Source organism: Polychytrium aggregatum (assembly GCF_025602895.1).
Source record: "Polychytrium aggregatum strain JEL109 chromosome Unknown BJ171scaffold_32, whole genome shotgun sequence".
Lineage (NCBI taxonomy): Eukaryota > Fungi > Chytridiomycota > Chytridiomycetes > Polychytriales > Polychytrium > Polychytrium aggregatum.
Window position 1 is genome coordinate 268,111 of NW_026516234.1, and position 12,438 is coordinate 280,548.

Here is a 12,438-nt window from a genome sequence, read left to right on the forward strand (position 1 = left end):
AGTCCCTGCCGACTGTCGCCGCAACCCTGGATCTGTGGGATCGGCCGCGCGTGGGATACCGTTGGCAAAATCCGTTCCCATCGAGGAACAGCCTGGCCGGCAAAAAGGTCTCATTTTCAAAAGAAAGGACTCTGTTTGTCAAATTTCGAATCGCTTATCGTGAATGGGATGTGAAGGGGAAGGGAAGGGAAGGGTGCAAGGGCAAAATGATGCGAGCTTATGCTCTGAATGTGTCTGGAAAGGGAAGGGAAGGGAAGGGAAGGGAAAGGAAGGGAAGGGAAGGAGTCGCTGTTCGCGTTGTCTGCAAGTAACAGTCTATGGATGATAAGCCCTTGGAAAATGAGGACGATGGACATGGCAGAGTTTCGTTGCTTGCACCAGCCCCGCAAACGGGTGCGCTCGACAGGCATTAGTTGTCCTTGGCGTCCTTCTTTTCGCTCTTGACATCTGCCTTTTCGTCTTTGGCATCTGCTTTCTCGTCCTTCTTGACATCTGCTTTTTCGTCCTTCGGATCCTTCTTTTCGTCTTTGACATCTGCTTTCTCTTCCTTCGGCTCCTTCTTCCCTTCCTTAGCATCTGCTTTCTCTTCTTTAGAATCCTTCTTCTCGTCCTTCTTGTCTTCCTTCGAATCCTTCTTCTCGTCCTTGGCATCTACCTTCTCTTCCTGCTTCTCTTCGTTTTTCTTCTTCTCCTCTTCATTTTTCTTCTTCTCTTCTTCCTCCTTCTTCTTTCTCTCCTCATCCTCCTTCTTCTTTCTCTCTTCTTCCTCCTTCCTCTTCTTCTCTTCCTCCTCCTTCTTCTTCTTCTCTTCTTCCCTTCTCCTCTTCTCCTCCTCGTCCTTCTTCTTCTTCCTGTCCAACTCGATACGGGAAACTTCCTTGATCAGATCTCTATCGACGCTCTGATCCACCAGCAGGTTCTCGCAGAGCTGAGGATAGAGAAACCAGATTCGGTGGGAACAGCCCAGCGATATAATCTCTTCCTTTTCGCGAGAGCAGTTCTCGTTGGCGGGGCAGTTCTCGACATGGTCGCCATCGAGAATGACGCTGTAGGAAAAGTCTGCGAGCAGTCGCATTTCTGAGCGCTCCAAGAAGATGAGACTAAGCATGGTCGAGATGAGGGAGTCGGACCATCGGTTGGTGCTGGTTGGGGAGAGACGAGTGCGACGGCGTCGTTAGGTGAGCTCATTTCGGGCAACAGCTGCGGCTCCCAGCGACGGCGAAACGTTCGCCAGACATCATCAGCACGATCGAGTGCACGGTTCCAATCTCGGTGGCTGGGGCCAAGTACATCGTCATCGGACTGCCGCGATGGACCTTTGCCGACAGCAACCTCGATGGCGCTCGTGTAGCATCTCCGGGACCGTAAGGCTCGGAAACTTACTAGATATAGTCGTTTTCCTCGATATCAGACAGAATCTGGGTGACCCACGGAATAGTGGACATGCTCGTGGACTTGATCGACAGACTATCGCCGAAAGTGATGTCTTCAAATCTGCAAGAGCAATCAATCCCACGCAACAAGATCAGCGATCCAACAACAAGCTCAAACATCCCTGAGCACAGCGTCTGCCCTGTGCGGCGCTGGGGATACCCAAACATTCGTGCGTAGAGCACAGCAGGCCCAGATATCCAAGACGTGCTCTGTGAAGCCTGGTGGTGTCTCGTCGTCCGGTGCTTTGGTCTCACGAGCAGCCCACGTCACAGCAGAAATATGGCATCGACTTACACCAAGGTGGGGTTGCGGATCCAGCCACTGTACCATCCGCTGAGCTTGGAGAGCGTCGGATTGTTTTCCATGATCATCTCCATGTAGCGCTTGATGCTGGAGATATAGACTGCAGGTCTTGCGTGGACCATATCAAATGCATACCGTTGGGCATTGGTCTGCATGGAGAGGAACGGATCGGATTTGGGAGTCGCCAGAAACTGAAAGTAGGGGTCGATTTTCATGACAAAGTCGACATTCTGGACAGCCGGATGGAGAGCGAGCTTGATTGCAAAGAACGTATCGGCATTGGCTTGGGCGTTTCGGCGATGCCGAGCGCTTGTGTCGACGACTTCGAAGGAAATCAAGGCGGCCGCTCCATTCGCCGTATCGGCTATGTTTTGGCTGAACAGTCGCGAAATCTCGCTGTACTCATGGTCCGAAAGCGGGGTGTTGACAAAGACAAGCAAGTTGTACGGGTACACGGAGAAGAAGAATTTTGCCCAGCTGGAAAGGCTGACTTTGAACTGTTCGATCTGAGAGGGTTGCAGGAAGGTGGCGGCGACAGCGCGCGGGGAGTCGAGGGTGGGCCGGAGCGGGATTCGGCCCTGGATCGGGCGGCCATCCCGCCACCAGTCGTATCTCCAAGATCGCGGGACATTGGAGGCCGCCGTCGGCCAGCAGATCCAGATACCAGAGGCATCGCGGGCCGACCAGACGCCGGGGTCCGCGCAAGTCGATTCGGACGAGAAATTATTGCTTCGGACAAAGTAGTCCGAGTCCAAGTGGGTGATTCGGCTGAAGGCATGGTCCATCTGAGCCAGGCCATCATAGGTGGGCTTGGGATACAAGAGCATCATGGCGATCATCGCGAAAGCCACGATGATCATGATCTTGCCCGGCGTAACCGAGCGCTGCAAGAAACAGAGGAGCATGAGCCCAAGAAAGTCAGATGGGCGATCACCCAGACTGCCAGACACGATGCCAGACACGATGCTGGAGTCGGCCGGCCACCAGATCGCGCAGACTGAAGGGCCCGAGGAGCGAGCAGGACTGGCCCACCAAGACCGGCGAAGCGTGAGGAGAGCAGCGACACGTTCGCTTCCTCGGCCGAGCAGCTCTCTTGTCGTGCGCAATTAGTCCGCCCGAGTCGCCCGGTGCCGTATGAGAACAAATGCCCGTCCAACGCGGCGACCTTACCAAGCTTAAACCACGGAACGCGTGCCTCATGACGGACAGGGTTGGGCGTAGAACAGGATCGTGGCCCAAGTGATAGCGATGAAGACGAGCAGAGATGTTGCGACCAAAGCCGCAGAGCGTTAGGAGAAGAGGGAACGAGCGATGGGGCGGCAGCCGGCGACGGAGGGAGGTCTTGAGCGGCCGGCCGCGGCTCGAAGGGCGGGATGAAGACGGACGGTGTCCGCCTGAGGAAGGAGAAAATGGCGCGCGGAGGAGGGAAAGGAAGGCGCCCTGGAGCAGTCGATGGACAAGGGTCAGCACGATCCGAGATGGACGAGTCTGAGGCCGACGGGGGCCAGAAGGACGACAGCGCGGGCAGCCAACGAGCCCGGAGTGTGATTACCGAGCATTGCCGTGATGCGATGGAGTGTTGGCGGCGGCAGATCCGCTGCGACGACCGCGAGCATCGATCGAATATCTTCAAGCGACTATGGCATCGACTGCACCAACTATTAAATCAACTGTTCCATCGACTATGGCATCAACTGTCCCATCGACTATTAAATCAACTGTTCCATCGACTATTAAATCGACAGCATCGACTGCTCCATCGACTACTCCATCAACTATTAAATCAACTTTCTTATCAACTGCTCCATCGACTATTAAATCGAATACTCCATCCCGAGTACAGTCTCGACGATTTCCGGCTTGGCGACATTGCCGCTGCCCCTCGGGCGGGCTGTCTCCTCCCGCCGCGCTGCCACGAGCTCCGAGTTGCATCCGACCGAGTGCATGAGTGCGCTCTTCCGGGGGGGGGATCAACCACCTGCCTTTCCGAATCGCACAAGGCAGTCCACGAGCCCACGACTGCTTCCACTCGACACCCAAGCGTCCATCCGGCTTACTCGCCCAGGCACGCCAGTCGCCAGCCTTCCCTGTCGCCTCCGTCGCCCCGCGATTGTCTTGGGAGTACCGACCTTGCGTCCCGATCCACCAGCCCTCGACGACAGCCACGCGGACATCGATGCCACCCGGCATTTGCCCGTGGGTGTATGTTCTGCACCGTGGGTGTACTCTCTACCCTCGTGGGAAACGGAGGCAGTTCCGCCAAGTCCTTTACTGGTGACCATGTTTGTGCCAGCGCCCTGAGGGCACAGCAACCCACCCCCTCCCGCCTGCCAAGGTGGCGTATCCGCCAGAACAGCGCCCGGCAAGCATCAGCCGAACCGACCGGCGGCAGCCACCTCCCCCACGAGCCCACACGACGGCCGACGGCTCCAGGACGGCTCCAGGACGGCTCCAGGACGGCTCCAGGACGGCTCTGGCCAAAGCGGATGCAATCGTGACGCCAGACGAGCAGGCCTGCGAGCCAAGACCACAACAAGAGCGCCGACCAAGGCAGCGCCGCAGCCACAAAGGGCGGCGCTGGCCGATCGTCCTCAGCGAACCCCGGGGCAGGCAAGGCCCTGCCGACCAGGCCTTGTCGCTGCCAGCTCCAAGGGACGAATGTTGAAGCCACGCTGCACTCGCTGCCGTGCCCCCCCCCCACGCAACAGACAAAGCTCGCCCGCTGTTATGCAAGGGCGAACCGGAAAGTGTGTAAACAAACACTCTCCGCGCGTCGCCGGTAATCCGGCCGGGGTGGGAACTTGCACAAAAGCAGACACTCTGCCTTTGGCTGCCTGGGCCGATAGCCTTGGCCTATCAGACCGCCTTCTGCTCCGACATTCTCTCCGAGCAGCGCCCAGAGTTTGCCGGCTTCCATCCACCCATCCGTCCGGACGAATCTCTGCAGCTGTAAGTGTGCAGCCGTCCTCGCCCCAAACATCTGCATTCGGCGTCGATCGGCTCGGCTCGGCCCTCCCTCCTTCCGCCCAAAAAAAGCGTCGCTCAGTTGTTGAAACCTGCCCTGTCGCCGGTTTGCCTGGACCTCCCTCTGCTGCAGCTTCCGTCTCCCAGAAAGGCCACCGCTTGCCCGTACCACCCCATCCCGCACGTCCTGCTGCTACAGGTCGCCCCCTACAATCATCTCTGACCGCCCTCTGGCCATGAAGCTCACAACGTCTGCATTCCCACAGCCGTCGGCATCGCCCAACATCACCCCATCCAGCTCGCCCATGATGCTCCGACACAAACGGCGAGGCCATCCCGTCAACCTCAAGATGGGCCAAAAGACCCGCTTCGTTGGAAAGTACCTGGGCGACTCGTACTCGCTCCGCATCGAGTCGCTCGTCCTGCGACTTCTTGAGGCCCAACAGGCCAACACCGGATACCGCTTCACCGACCAGGCCGTGCTGTCTGTGCGCTCGCTCTTTGCCTCCTCATACTCGGACCAAGACCTCAAGCCCTGGCGGATCTGGCTGCAGCCCTCGTCCCTGACGAAGCTGCTGCTTGCCATGTCCATCGCCTGCCCGCCCTCCAACCTGTCGCCCTCATACGCCGAATTCATCGAGCTGCTCTTGAATCTGGCCGAGATGCCATCGCTCCCGATCGCCATCCAGTCACAACTGCTGGAGCCCTATGTTCCCAAAGACAAGATCCGGCAGACGTCGCTGGAACCAAAGGACGCTGCTTTGTCGGCGCTGTCGTGGCCGTCTGCGGGGTCGCCAGAGAGCGACGACTCGAGCTCCAGAGGCTCAGCGACAACGGCCTCGGACCAGAAGCGGCGGATCACTGTCCAGTCGCTCATGAACATGGACGATTCGCTGGACGACGCCTGCGACCTCGTCGGGTTGATCCCTCTGAGCTCCTCGTACGAGCTGTCCAGGGCCACCACGACCGAGGCCATCCGGGTCTTTTTCGATGTGAGTTTCGCAGCTGCTGTCGTTGAGTGCTGTGCGCTGCGGTCGCCCGCCGCCGTCGTCATGTCGTCTCCCACCCCAGGTCTTGGGCGGCCCATGCACAGCGAGTCACTCGTTGTACGTAAGCAGTGCCGTTGCTTACCCTTGTCTCGATCAAAACATAATCAGTCGTTTTCACCCAGGCTGCTTCCATGCCGCCTGTTCAACCCGTCCGTCACCTCAGCGAGATGGGCCACCTTGCCGGACTACTTGCAAGATATCATCGTGGCCCTGGGACTCAGCGACATGGCTCGGTCGCAGACGGACCAGCGGGCCATTGTGCCTTACTACATGAAGTCGCGCGCCTCGATCGTCAAGGCTCTCGAAGATCCGACACTCGAGACTGTTCAAGGATTCTTGCTGCTGGCACGACTGTCAAAGTGTATGATATGCGATTGGATCCAGAGATTCTCTGATGCACGATCTGGTCTTGCCCTCGATGCATCGTCGCCCGCTGAGTGCGGCTCGGGATGGGATCCTTGGGTGGGCTCTTCTCTGGAACGTTTGTACTTACCTGCTTGCCTTCCTCACTGTGTTGAAACGTCCAAAATGACCTTTGCTCTCCAGTGATGGGCCACCGTAAGTCTGCTCTCAGTGAAGCCCACTCCTATCTTGTTTGCGGTCTGGTGGTCGACTGAGGCGATTGCAACCTAGCTGTGCCTTGTGCCTTACACAGTGCCCATGTCCCATTCCTCCATCATTTAGTGACTGTCAGCAACAACTTTCTGTTCATCGCCACCCGGCTGGCCATTCGGATGGGTCTGCAGTCCGACCGACCTGTCGAGCTCCAATCGCGCCCGCCCCACCACGTCGTGGAGGGAGATTCAGAAAGCCGCCGGTGGTTCGAAGGCCAAGTCCGCAGACGGACATGGTACAGCTGCTGCTTCTTCATCCTCGGCGATGCTCTGCCCGACCCGGCTCGGGGCTCGGATCGACCTCTGGCCACGGCCGTCCAGTTCTTCGAGTCGCCTCCTCCATCCGACGAAGCCACGTTCCTGACGGCGACCTGCTCGGAAACCTCAAACGTCATCAGCATACCGCCGGTGCCCGACTCTCGGTTTGAGCGGTACCACGAGAGCCTCCTGTTTCTGACAAAGTTTTACCAAAAGAACGTGTACTTTATGACCCTGTACAGCTCCGGATTGGATGGCCTGGACACGGCCCTGGAGACTATCTATGACCAGAGCATCGACCGGGAACTCAAGCGTCTGAACGACTGGTTCGACTCGATGCCCGAGTGGACCAAGCAGCTGCTTCACGCCGACCGAGCCGAGCACTACCCTCGCCAGACTATCGTCGATATCTTTGTGCTGAGGCTGATGTACTGCATCTGTGCGGGCATGCTCTACTACCCGAGTCTGGTCCGAGGTAGGCTGGCCCGGGCGATGCCGCTGCTGTTGCCGCTGCTGGTGCTGTTGCATTGCTGTGTCGTTGTGTGATTGTGTGATTGTGTGTGATTGTGTGTGATTGTGTGTGATTGTGTGTGATTGTGTGTGATTGTGTGTGATTGTGTGTGGTTGAAAGTATGAGAGAGGCGTCTAGGAGATCCCACAATGGTCGACGAGCATTCGATGGGCATTCGATGTGGTCGTTGCTCCTGCATCCTCTTGCCTCTTCCATCCCCCTCACCCCATGTTCCTCCGTGCATGCCCCTCATCATGTTCTCCTCACTCCATGCCTCCTCGCTGTCAGAACTGTGGACGCGTGGCGCAGCTCGGCCACAGGACAGCGACTCGTTCCGGCAGCTGCTCAAGTGGTCGAACGCCGTCCTGAACACCCTCAAGACCTATACCCGATACGACCCCTCGATAGCCCATATCAACCGCGCCGTGATCAGTCCGTTCGTGATTGTCTATGTCATGGTAAGCCTGTGCGTGATGCACTGTGATGTGGTACTGGCGGGAGGCGTGGAGGGAAAGGAGTTTATGATTCGTGAACCAGCACCACGGGAACGATAGCAGAGCACACATGGGATGTGGGGTCAGTCGACGAGGACGAGCAGCGACGGGGCTCCACAGCACGACAGAGGTTGGACGGTCCTGTCGACTCCCGCGGGCTGCATCGGAATGCATGGAGCGCAAGTGGGTTGCAGGGCCTGTTCGCTGCGGCTTTGGCTTGCTCGACACCATCCTGGCCCATCCCGCTCCTCCTGCATCTCGAACCACTGTGCACCGCCCATTTGCTTGACCCTGCTCCACTCTGCGCTTTCCGCCTGCTGCCGATGTACTTGATTGTGTTGCTGACATGCCACTCTCATTTGCTCCACTTTGGTGCTTGCATCTCCCTCTCTGTTTTATGCAGATGATCCTGCTGCTGATACGGATCGACCCAAGGATCTTTACTCCAGAGTGTGCCTTGATATTCCAAAAACTCCCCAAGGAGCCGCACGTCCACACGCCAGCGCATTCGTCAGCCAAGGTGTTCCTGGCCACCTTTCAGGATTACCTGACGGACGCTCTGCGAGGCAAGCTCACTCGCATCGGCCAAGACCTGCAGCCGCTGGCGCCGGGGGTCAAGGAGAAGCTGGTGCGATATCGGAGGAAGCTCGATATCATGTCTGAGTTTGCCCTTGGTCCATGGGTTCCGTCGGCATGGCTGTGAACAGAGATTGGAATGAAGTTTGGACAACACGCGCGAGTGAGTGGATGGGAGGAGAATGCGGAAGGCAGGAGAGATGAGGCAGAGGAAAGGCCGGCTCGGCCGTCAACGACCTGTCCGACTGAAAGCCAGCAGCGGCAACGGCCTCGACCGGTCCCTTCGTGTCCCTCTGTTGGTCGACCTGGTCTGCCTCCCTCCGCCATTCTCTCTCTCGCGGCCTGTCTCATCTGCCGACTTGCGGGAGGAGTGGTCCCTGACATCGCCCGCCATGGGAAAGCTCCAAGGGCAGGCCGGACTGTCTGCAGCCGCTGCAGCTGCACACTCGCGGTGATTGCTTGGGAGAGTGACGGAATCAAAATGCGTGTTCACGAGCAGGAACAACGGGAGTCAGTCGCATGGCGAGGCTACGGAGGGGGGGGGATGCAAGTGCAGTTGGTCGGATGACCTATTACATTGGCGGTACCGCTGTCCGTGCCATCGCCATTGGCATCGTCATTGTTCTCCAGGTGCATATGCATGAGTGTATATGAGGGGGACGCAGGTCCAGCACCGGTCAGGTCCGGTGATCAGCTCCCACCCTTACTACTGCCACACGGGTCGGGCCATGCTGCAGATCGGCCTGACCACTTCTGCGGACCGACGGGACGAGGCAGGAGTGGAAGAGGCGATGACGGCGGACGTGGGAGAAAGGCCAGCGGCGGAACGCGAGGAGGATGCGCAACGAAAGCCACCAAAGCACGAGGCCGATTGGGCAGCAAGTGCAACGGTGCGCAACGGTGCGCAACAGGACAAACCGAAAAGACCCTCAAAGGACGGACTCTGCCTCGGCCGCCGGACAAGGAGCAGGATGGCCAGGACCGCCTGCAGCGAGAGGCGCCGGAACGGACTGCACCGATGTACAACGTCCCGAGGCGTCGATACCTGGGTGGTGCTGTTGCGACTGCGACTGCGACTGCGACTGCAGCTGAAACTGAAACTGATGCCACTACTGCATAGACTCGATGTCGAGCCCCGTTCTCACGGCAGACGCGTTCTGGTCAAGCGAGAGAATTGTCGCCATGGCCCCCCCCTCCCTGTCGACAGTGCCACCAAGATCAAGGCGGACCTGGTTCCCATGGCGATCTCGAAGTAATGGGAGGCGAGACTCGTGGTGGCTCAGGCGGGACGGTGAGGTCCGACGCCGACCGGGAAAGAGGCTTCATGGGATTGCTCTCCGGCAGGTTGCGAAAGACAAAGTGGAGACATCCAAATTGAAGCAGCCGACGGCGTTTCTGGGTGCGGGGTTCCCACCATCCACTTTGGGGCGGCGCCAAAAGACATGGTCGCCAACCAAAAGCGGGGTCTGAATCGCTCCGATATCCAAGGCGAGCGTGTTTGTTTGTCTCCAAGGCGGCGCCAGAGTGACGCCAGGTGATCCTGACAGGGCACGCGAGATGTTTGTGGTGCGTCTGATTGGCACCACGCTCCGAGGATGAGACGAAAAGGGGTGGGAAACGAGGGCCCCGGCATGCGAGTGATTGCAGCGCTGGCAAAACGGAAGTAGCCGGCTGACCGCTTCCCGACAAGGCTGCACGAGCGCAAGTAGTGCCCAGGCGCTTTCCCTGGCGGTGCCTGCCTTGACGAGCGAGCACTGGCGGTGGGTATCAGCGTCGGTGGCGCTTGGTCTTTTCTTTTCGCTCTTTCTTGCTCTGCGGATCGCTGGTGCTGTTGGCAGTGCTGGGCGATGCAGCTGGGGGGGGGTGGTGTTGGCGATGCAATTGATGGTGCTGGGGCTGTGGCATGGAACCAGAGAGCTGTCCTTGCGCTCCAGGGGCGTGTCGGCGATGACAAATGCCGGTGCGAGCACGAAGCCCCATTCGGGCGGTCTGTTGTTGCCGGATGTGTCTGGGAGGCGAGTCCTTGACTGCCCACGGCAAACCACCGGAGCGCGGCGTCCGCTGGTTGTCAGCACCGGTGCATTGCAATGTTCCCAGGGCAGCTTGAGTTACTTGCTCGGGCTGTGTCTACTGATCGCACAGGGCCGAGGCACTCGCGCCAACGCCCGAGCCCTGCAAGCGACTCCTGCGCCAACCCTTGCTCCTCTCGTGCCGAAGCCGTCACGGCGCTCGCCCGCGGCTCTGGCAGCGACCCTCTCTTGCGCTCCCTCCTCCTCTGCTGACCACTCGGCGATGCAGCCCTTTGGCCGGCACCACAAGCAGAGGGATTCCCGCAGACCAACCAGGGTGGCCCGGCGTGGGGTTGGTCTGCAGGCACCTTTGTCGCAGGCGCTCGGCGGCTCGGCGGCAGCCTTGCCCTCGGCTCGCCACGGGCCGGGGGGCGGCTCAACCACGGCCGGCAGCTGGGCATGGGCGGCCGGGCCGAGGATCACTCTGCCGGCGCAGACAAGCTGGGGAGGACGGCCCACGCGGCAGCCAGCAACACGGCCGACCGAGATGAAGGCCCGCGGCCTTGTGCACCGCCAAGCAACCCCGAGGGTGATACGGGGCGCTGCTGTGCGCCGAGGGCAGGTGCGCGAGCATGCCCGCCTTGCTGCTGGCATACACGGCGCTTGCCTGCAGACAGCCGTGACCCGCCGACAGAGCTTGCGTGCTTGATTAGCTTGACTGCTTGATCGCTTGATTATCTTGATTATCTTGATTAGCTTGATTTGTTTACCGATTGCTTGCTGGAGGTTTCCCGCAGTGTGACGCTGCAGCCCACTGCCTTCGTTCACGCCGTGTGCCTTGTCGGGGCTGTGTGGGTGCAGATGACCCCCAGGCAGCACCACTTGTGCAGGCCACCCCATCCTTGGCCTGCATCCGCGGGCCTTGCACGGCTGGCCCCATGTTTGTCTCGCCGTGGAGGGCCGATGTGGAGGACAACAGCGGAAGGCGTTGGTGCACACAAGGAGCGCTGTCGCGACAAAAGCCCAAGTCGATGCACACCAGGCCAACGTGGCTCTGGACAGAAGCAGCGATCTTGGCGAAAGGGCACGGCGCTGTCAACCAGGCGCCGTCCAGGAGCATCGACCCAGAAGCTGTCGCAGACGACAAGGCATGGGTGTCTGGGGAAGCGTTCATGGGGGAGGTTGTGCTGACTACCACGGGGCGACAAGCTCGACGCAGCTGGGGCGGGTAAAAGTCCGTGAGCCGTGCGCTGTGTTGGAGAGCACAGAGACTGTGCGGACACTGTGGGAACTGTGGATACTCTGAGCGGATACTCTTAGTGGATACTCTTAGTGGATACTCTGAGTGGATACACTGGCCGACAACGCTGTCGACACTCGGTCGACACTCGGTCGTTAGCATCGATTTGTTAACACACCCGTGGCCAGCAGGCCCCGAAATCACCACCGCCAGCGCCCGTCTTCGTCGTGGGCAGTCGCCAGGGCCGACAAACAAAAGTGGAAAAAGCCAGGGCGAGTATTGCCGGTTTTCATTTGCCTCCCCACAAGGCCGGCGACTGCACCACTGCACCCCGCTCGGTCTCGTATCGCCCGCGGTCGGTTCTCGGAACTATATATACACTGGCGCATGGCCTCCGGATGCGTACAAACGAGAAAGACGCTGGCTCCTTTCTGCTTTTTCCTCTGCCCTGCCCATAATTTGCTGCACACCCGCCCCGCTGCATCGGCGTCGCTCCGTTCTCCGATTGCCCTCTGGCCGTTGCCCAGATTGCCCGCCGGCTGTTTCCCTTCCATCTCCGCGCATTTGCCCTCCCTCCCTCCCGCTTTTCATTGCGCTGCTCGGTCCACCCCCATTACCACCGCGACGCTCTTTCCTCTGTCTCGAGCTCGCCCATCGCATTCCCCTCTTCTTCTGCTTCTCGGCACGATCTCCCCCTCGCTTCCTGGCAGAGTCCGACCCTGCTGTCCTCCCACGACCTTACTCGCCTTCCCCTCCCCCCACGCTGTTATCCGTATCCGTGGCGATATTGCCTTCTGTCTGCATCGGCACTACTTCCGCGCCTGTTGTGCCGTCCAAACGTCCAAGACGCACGCTGCAATCTGTATTCGATAGCCACCAACGCCTGCCATACGCAATCCTGCGCCTGCCTCCGCCATAAACCACCCTGGCGTTCACACTCGCATAGGCCATCATATTGCCTTTGGAATCTGTACCGGCCCATCCCC

General features: G+C 59.3%; 3 protein-coding genes across 3 annotated transcripts; 2 read left to right on the forward strand and 1 right to left on the reverse strand.

The window, feature by feature from the left end:
* Positions 1 to 360: 360 nt before the first annotated feature.
* BJ171DRAFT_183391 (uncharacterized protein) lies at positions 361 to 1,237 on the reverse strand. Its single transcript, XM_053106104.1, has one exon. The coding sequence runs from the start codon at positions 1,106 to 1,108 to the stop codon at positions 410 to 412; it is 699 nt and encodes a 232-aa protein (XP_052964429.1). The 5' UTR covers positions 1,109 to 1,237; the 3' UTR covers positions 361 to 409.
* A 3,078-nt stretch (positions 1,238 to 4,315) lies between these two features.
* On the forward strand, positions 4,316 to 6,212 carry BJ171DRAFT_183428 (uncharacterized protein). Its single transcript, XM_053106105.1, has 3 exons — positions 4,316 to 4,686; positions 4,968 to 5,693; positions 5,873 to 6,212. Exons 1-3 carry the CDS (start codon positions 4,396 to 4,398, stop codon positions 6,143 to 6,145), a joined length of 1,290 nt encoding a protein of 429 aa, XP_052964430.1. The 5' UTR covers positions 4,316 to 4,395; the 3' UTR covers positions 6,146 to 6,212.
* An 86-nt stretch (positions 6,213 to 6,298) lies between these two features.
* Positions 6,299 to 8,553, forward strand: BJ171DRAFT_514760 (uncharacterized protein; the record flags this gene model as incomplete). The annotated part of the gene is made up of 5 exons (XM_053111866.1): positions 6,299 to 6,308; positions 6,435 to 7,097; positions 7,422 to 7,591; positions 8,031 to 8,330; positions 8,441 to 8,553. 4 exons carry the CDS (start codon positions 6,299 to 6,301, stop codon positions 8,328 to 8,330), a joined length of 1,143 nt encoding a protein of 380 aa, XP_052964431.1. The 3' UTR covers positions 8,441 to 8,553.
* Positions 8,554 to 12,438: the final 3,885 nt, after the last annotated feature.

What these genes read in the sequence shown, in the direction of transcription:
- BJ171DRAFT_183391 (XM_053106104.1), bottom strand. Translation starts at nt 1,108, where the DNA reads ATGCTTAGTCTCATCTTCTTGGAGCGCTCAGAAATGCGACTGCTCGCA.
- BJ171DRAFT_183428 (XM_053106105.1), top strand. Translation starts at nt 4,396, where the DNA reads ATGTTGAAGCCACGCTGCACTCGCTGCCGTGCCCCCCCCCCACGCAAC. An exon ending in CCGGACGAATCTCTGCAGCT is followed by an intron (nt 4,687 to 4,967) that starts GTAAGTGTGCAG and finishes GCATTCCCACAG; the next exon opens with CCGTCGGCATCGCCCAACAT. An exon ending in CCATCCGGGTCTTTTTCGAT is followed by an intron (nt 5,694 to 5,872) that starts GTGAGTTTCGCA and finishes GTTTTCACCCAG; the next exon opens with GCTGCTTCCATGCCGCCTGT.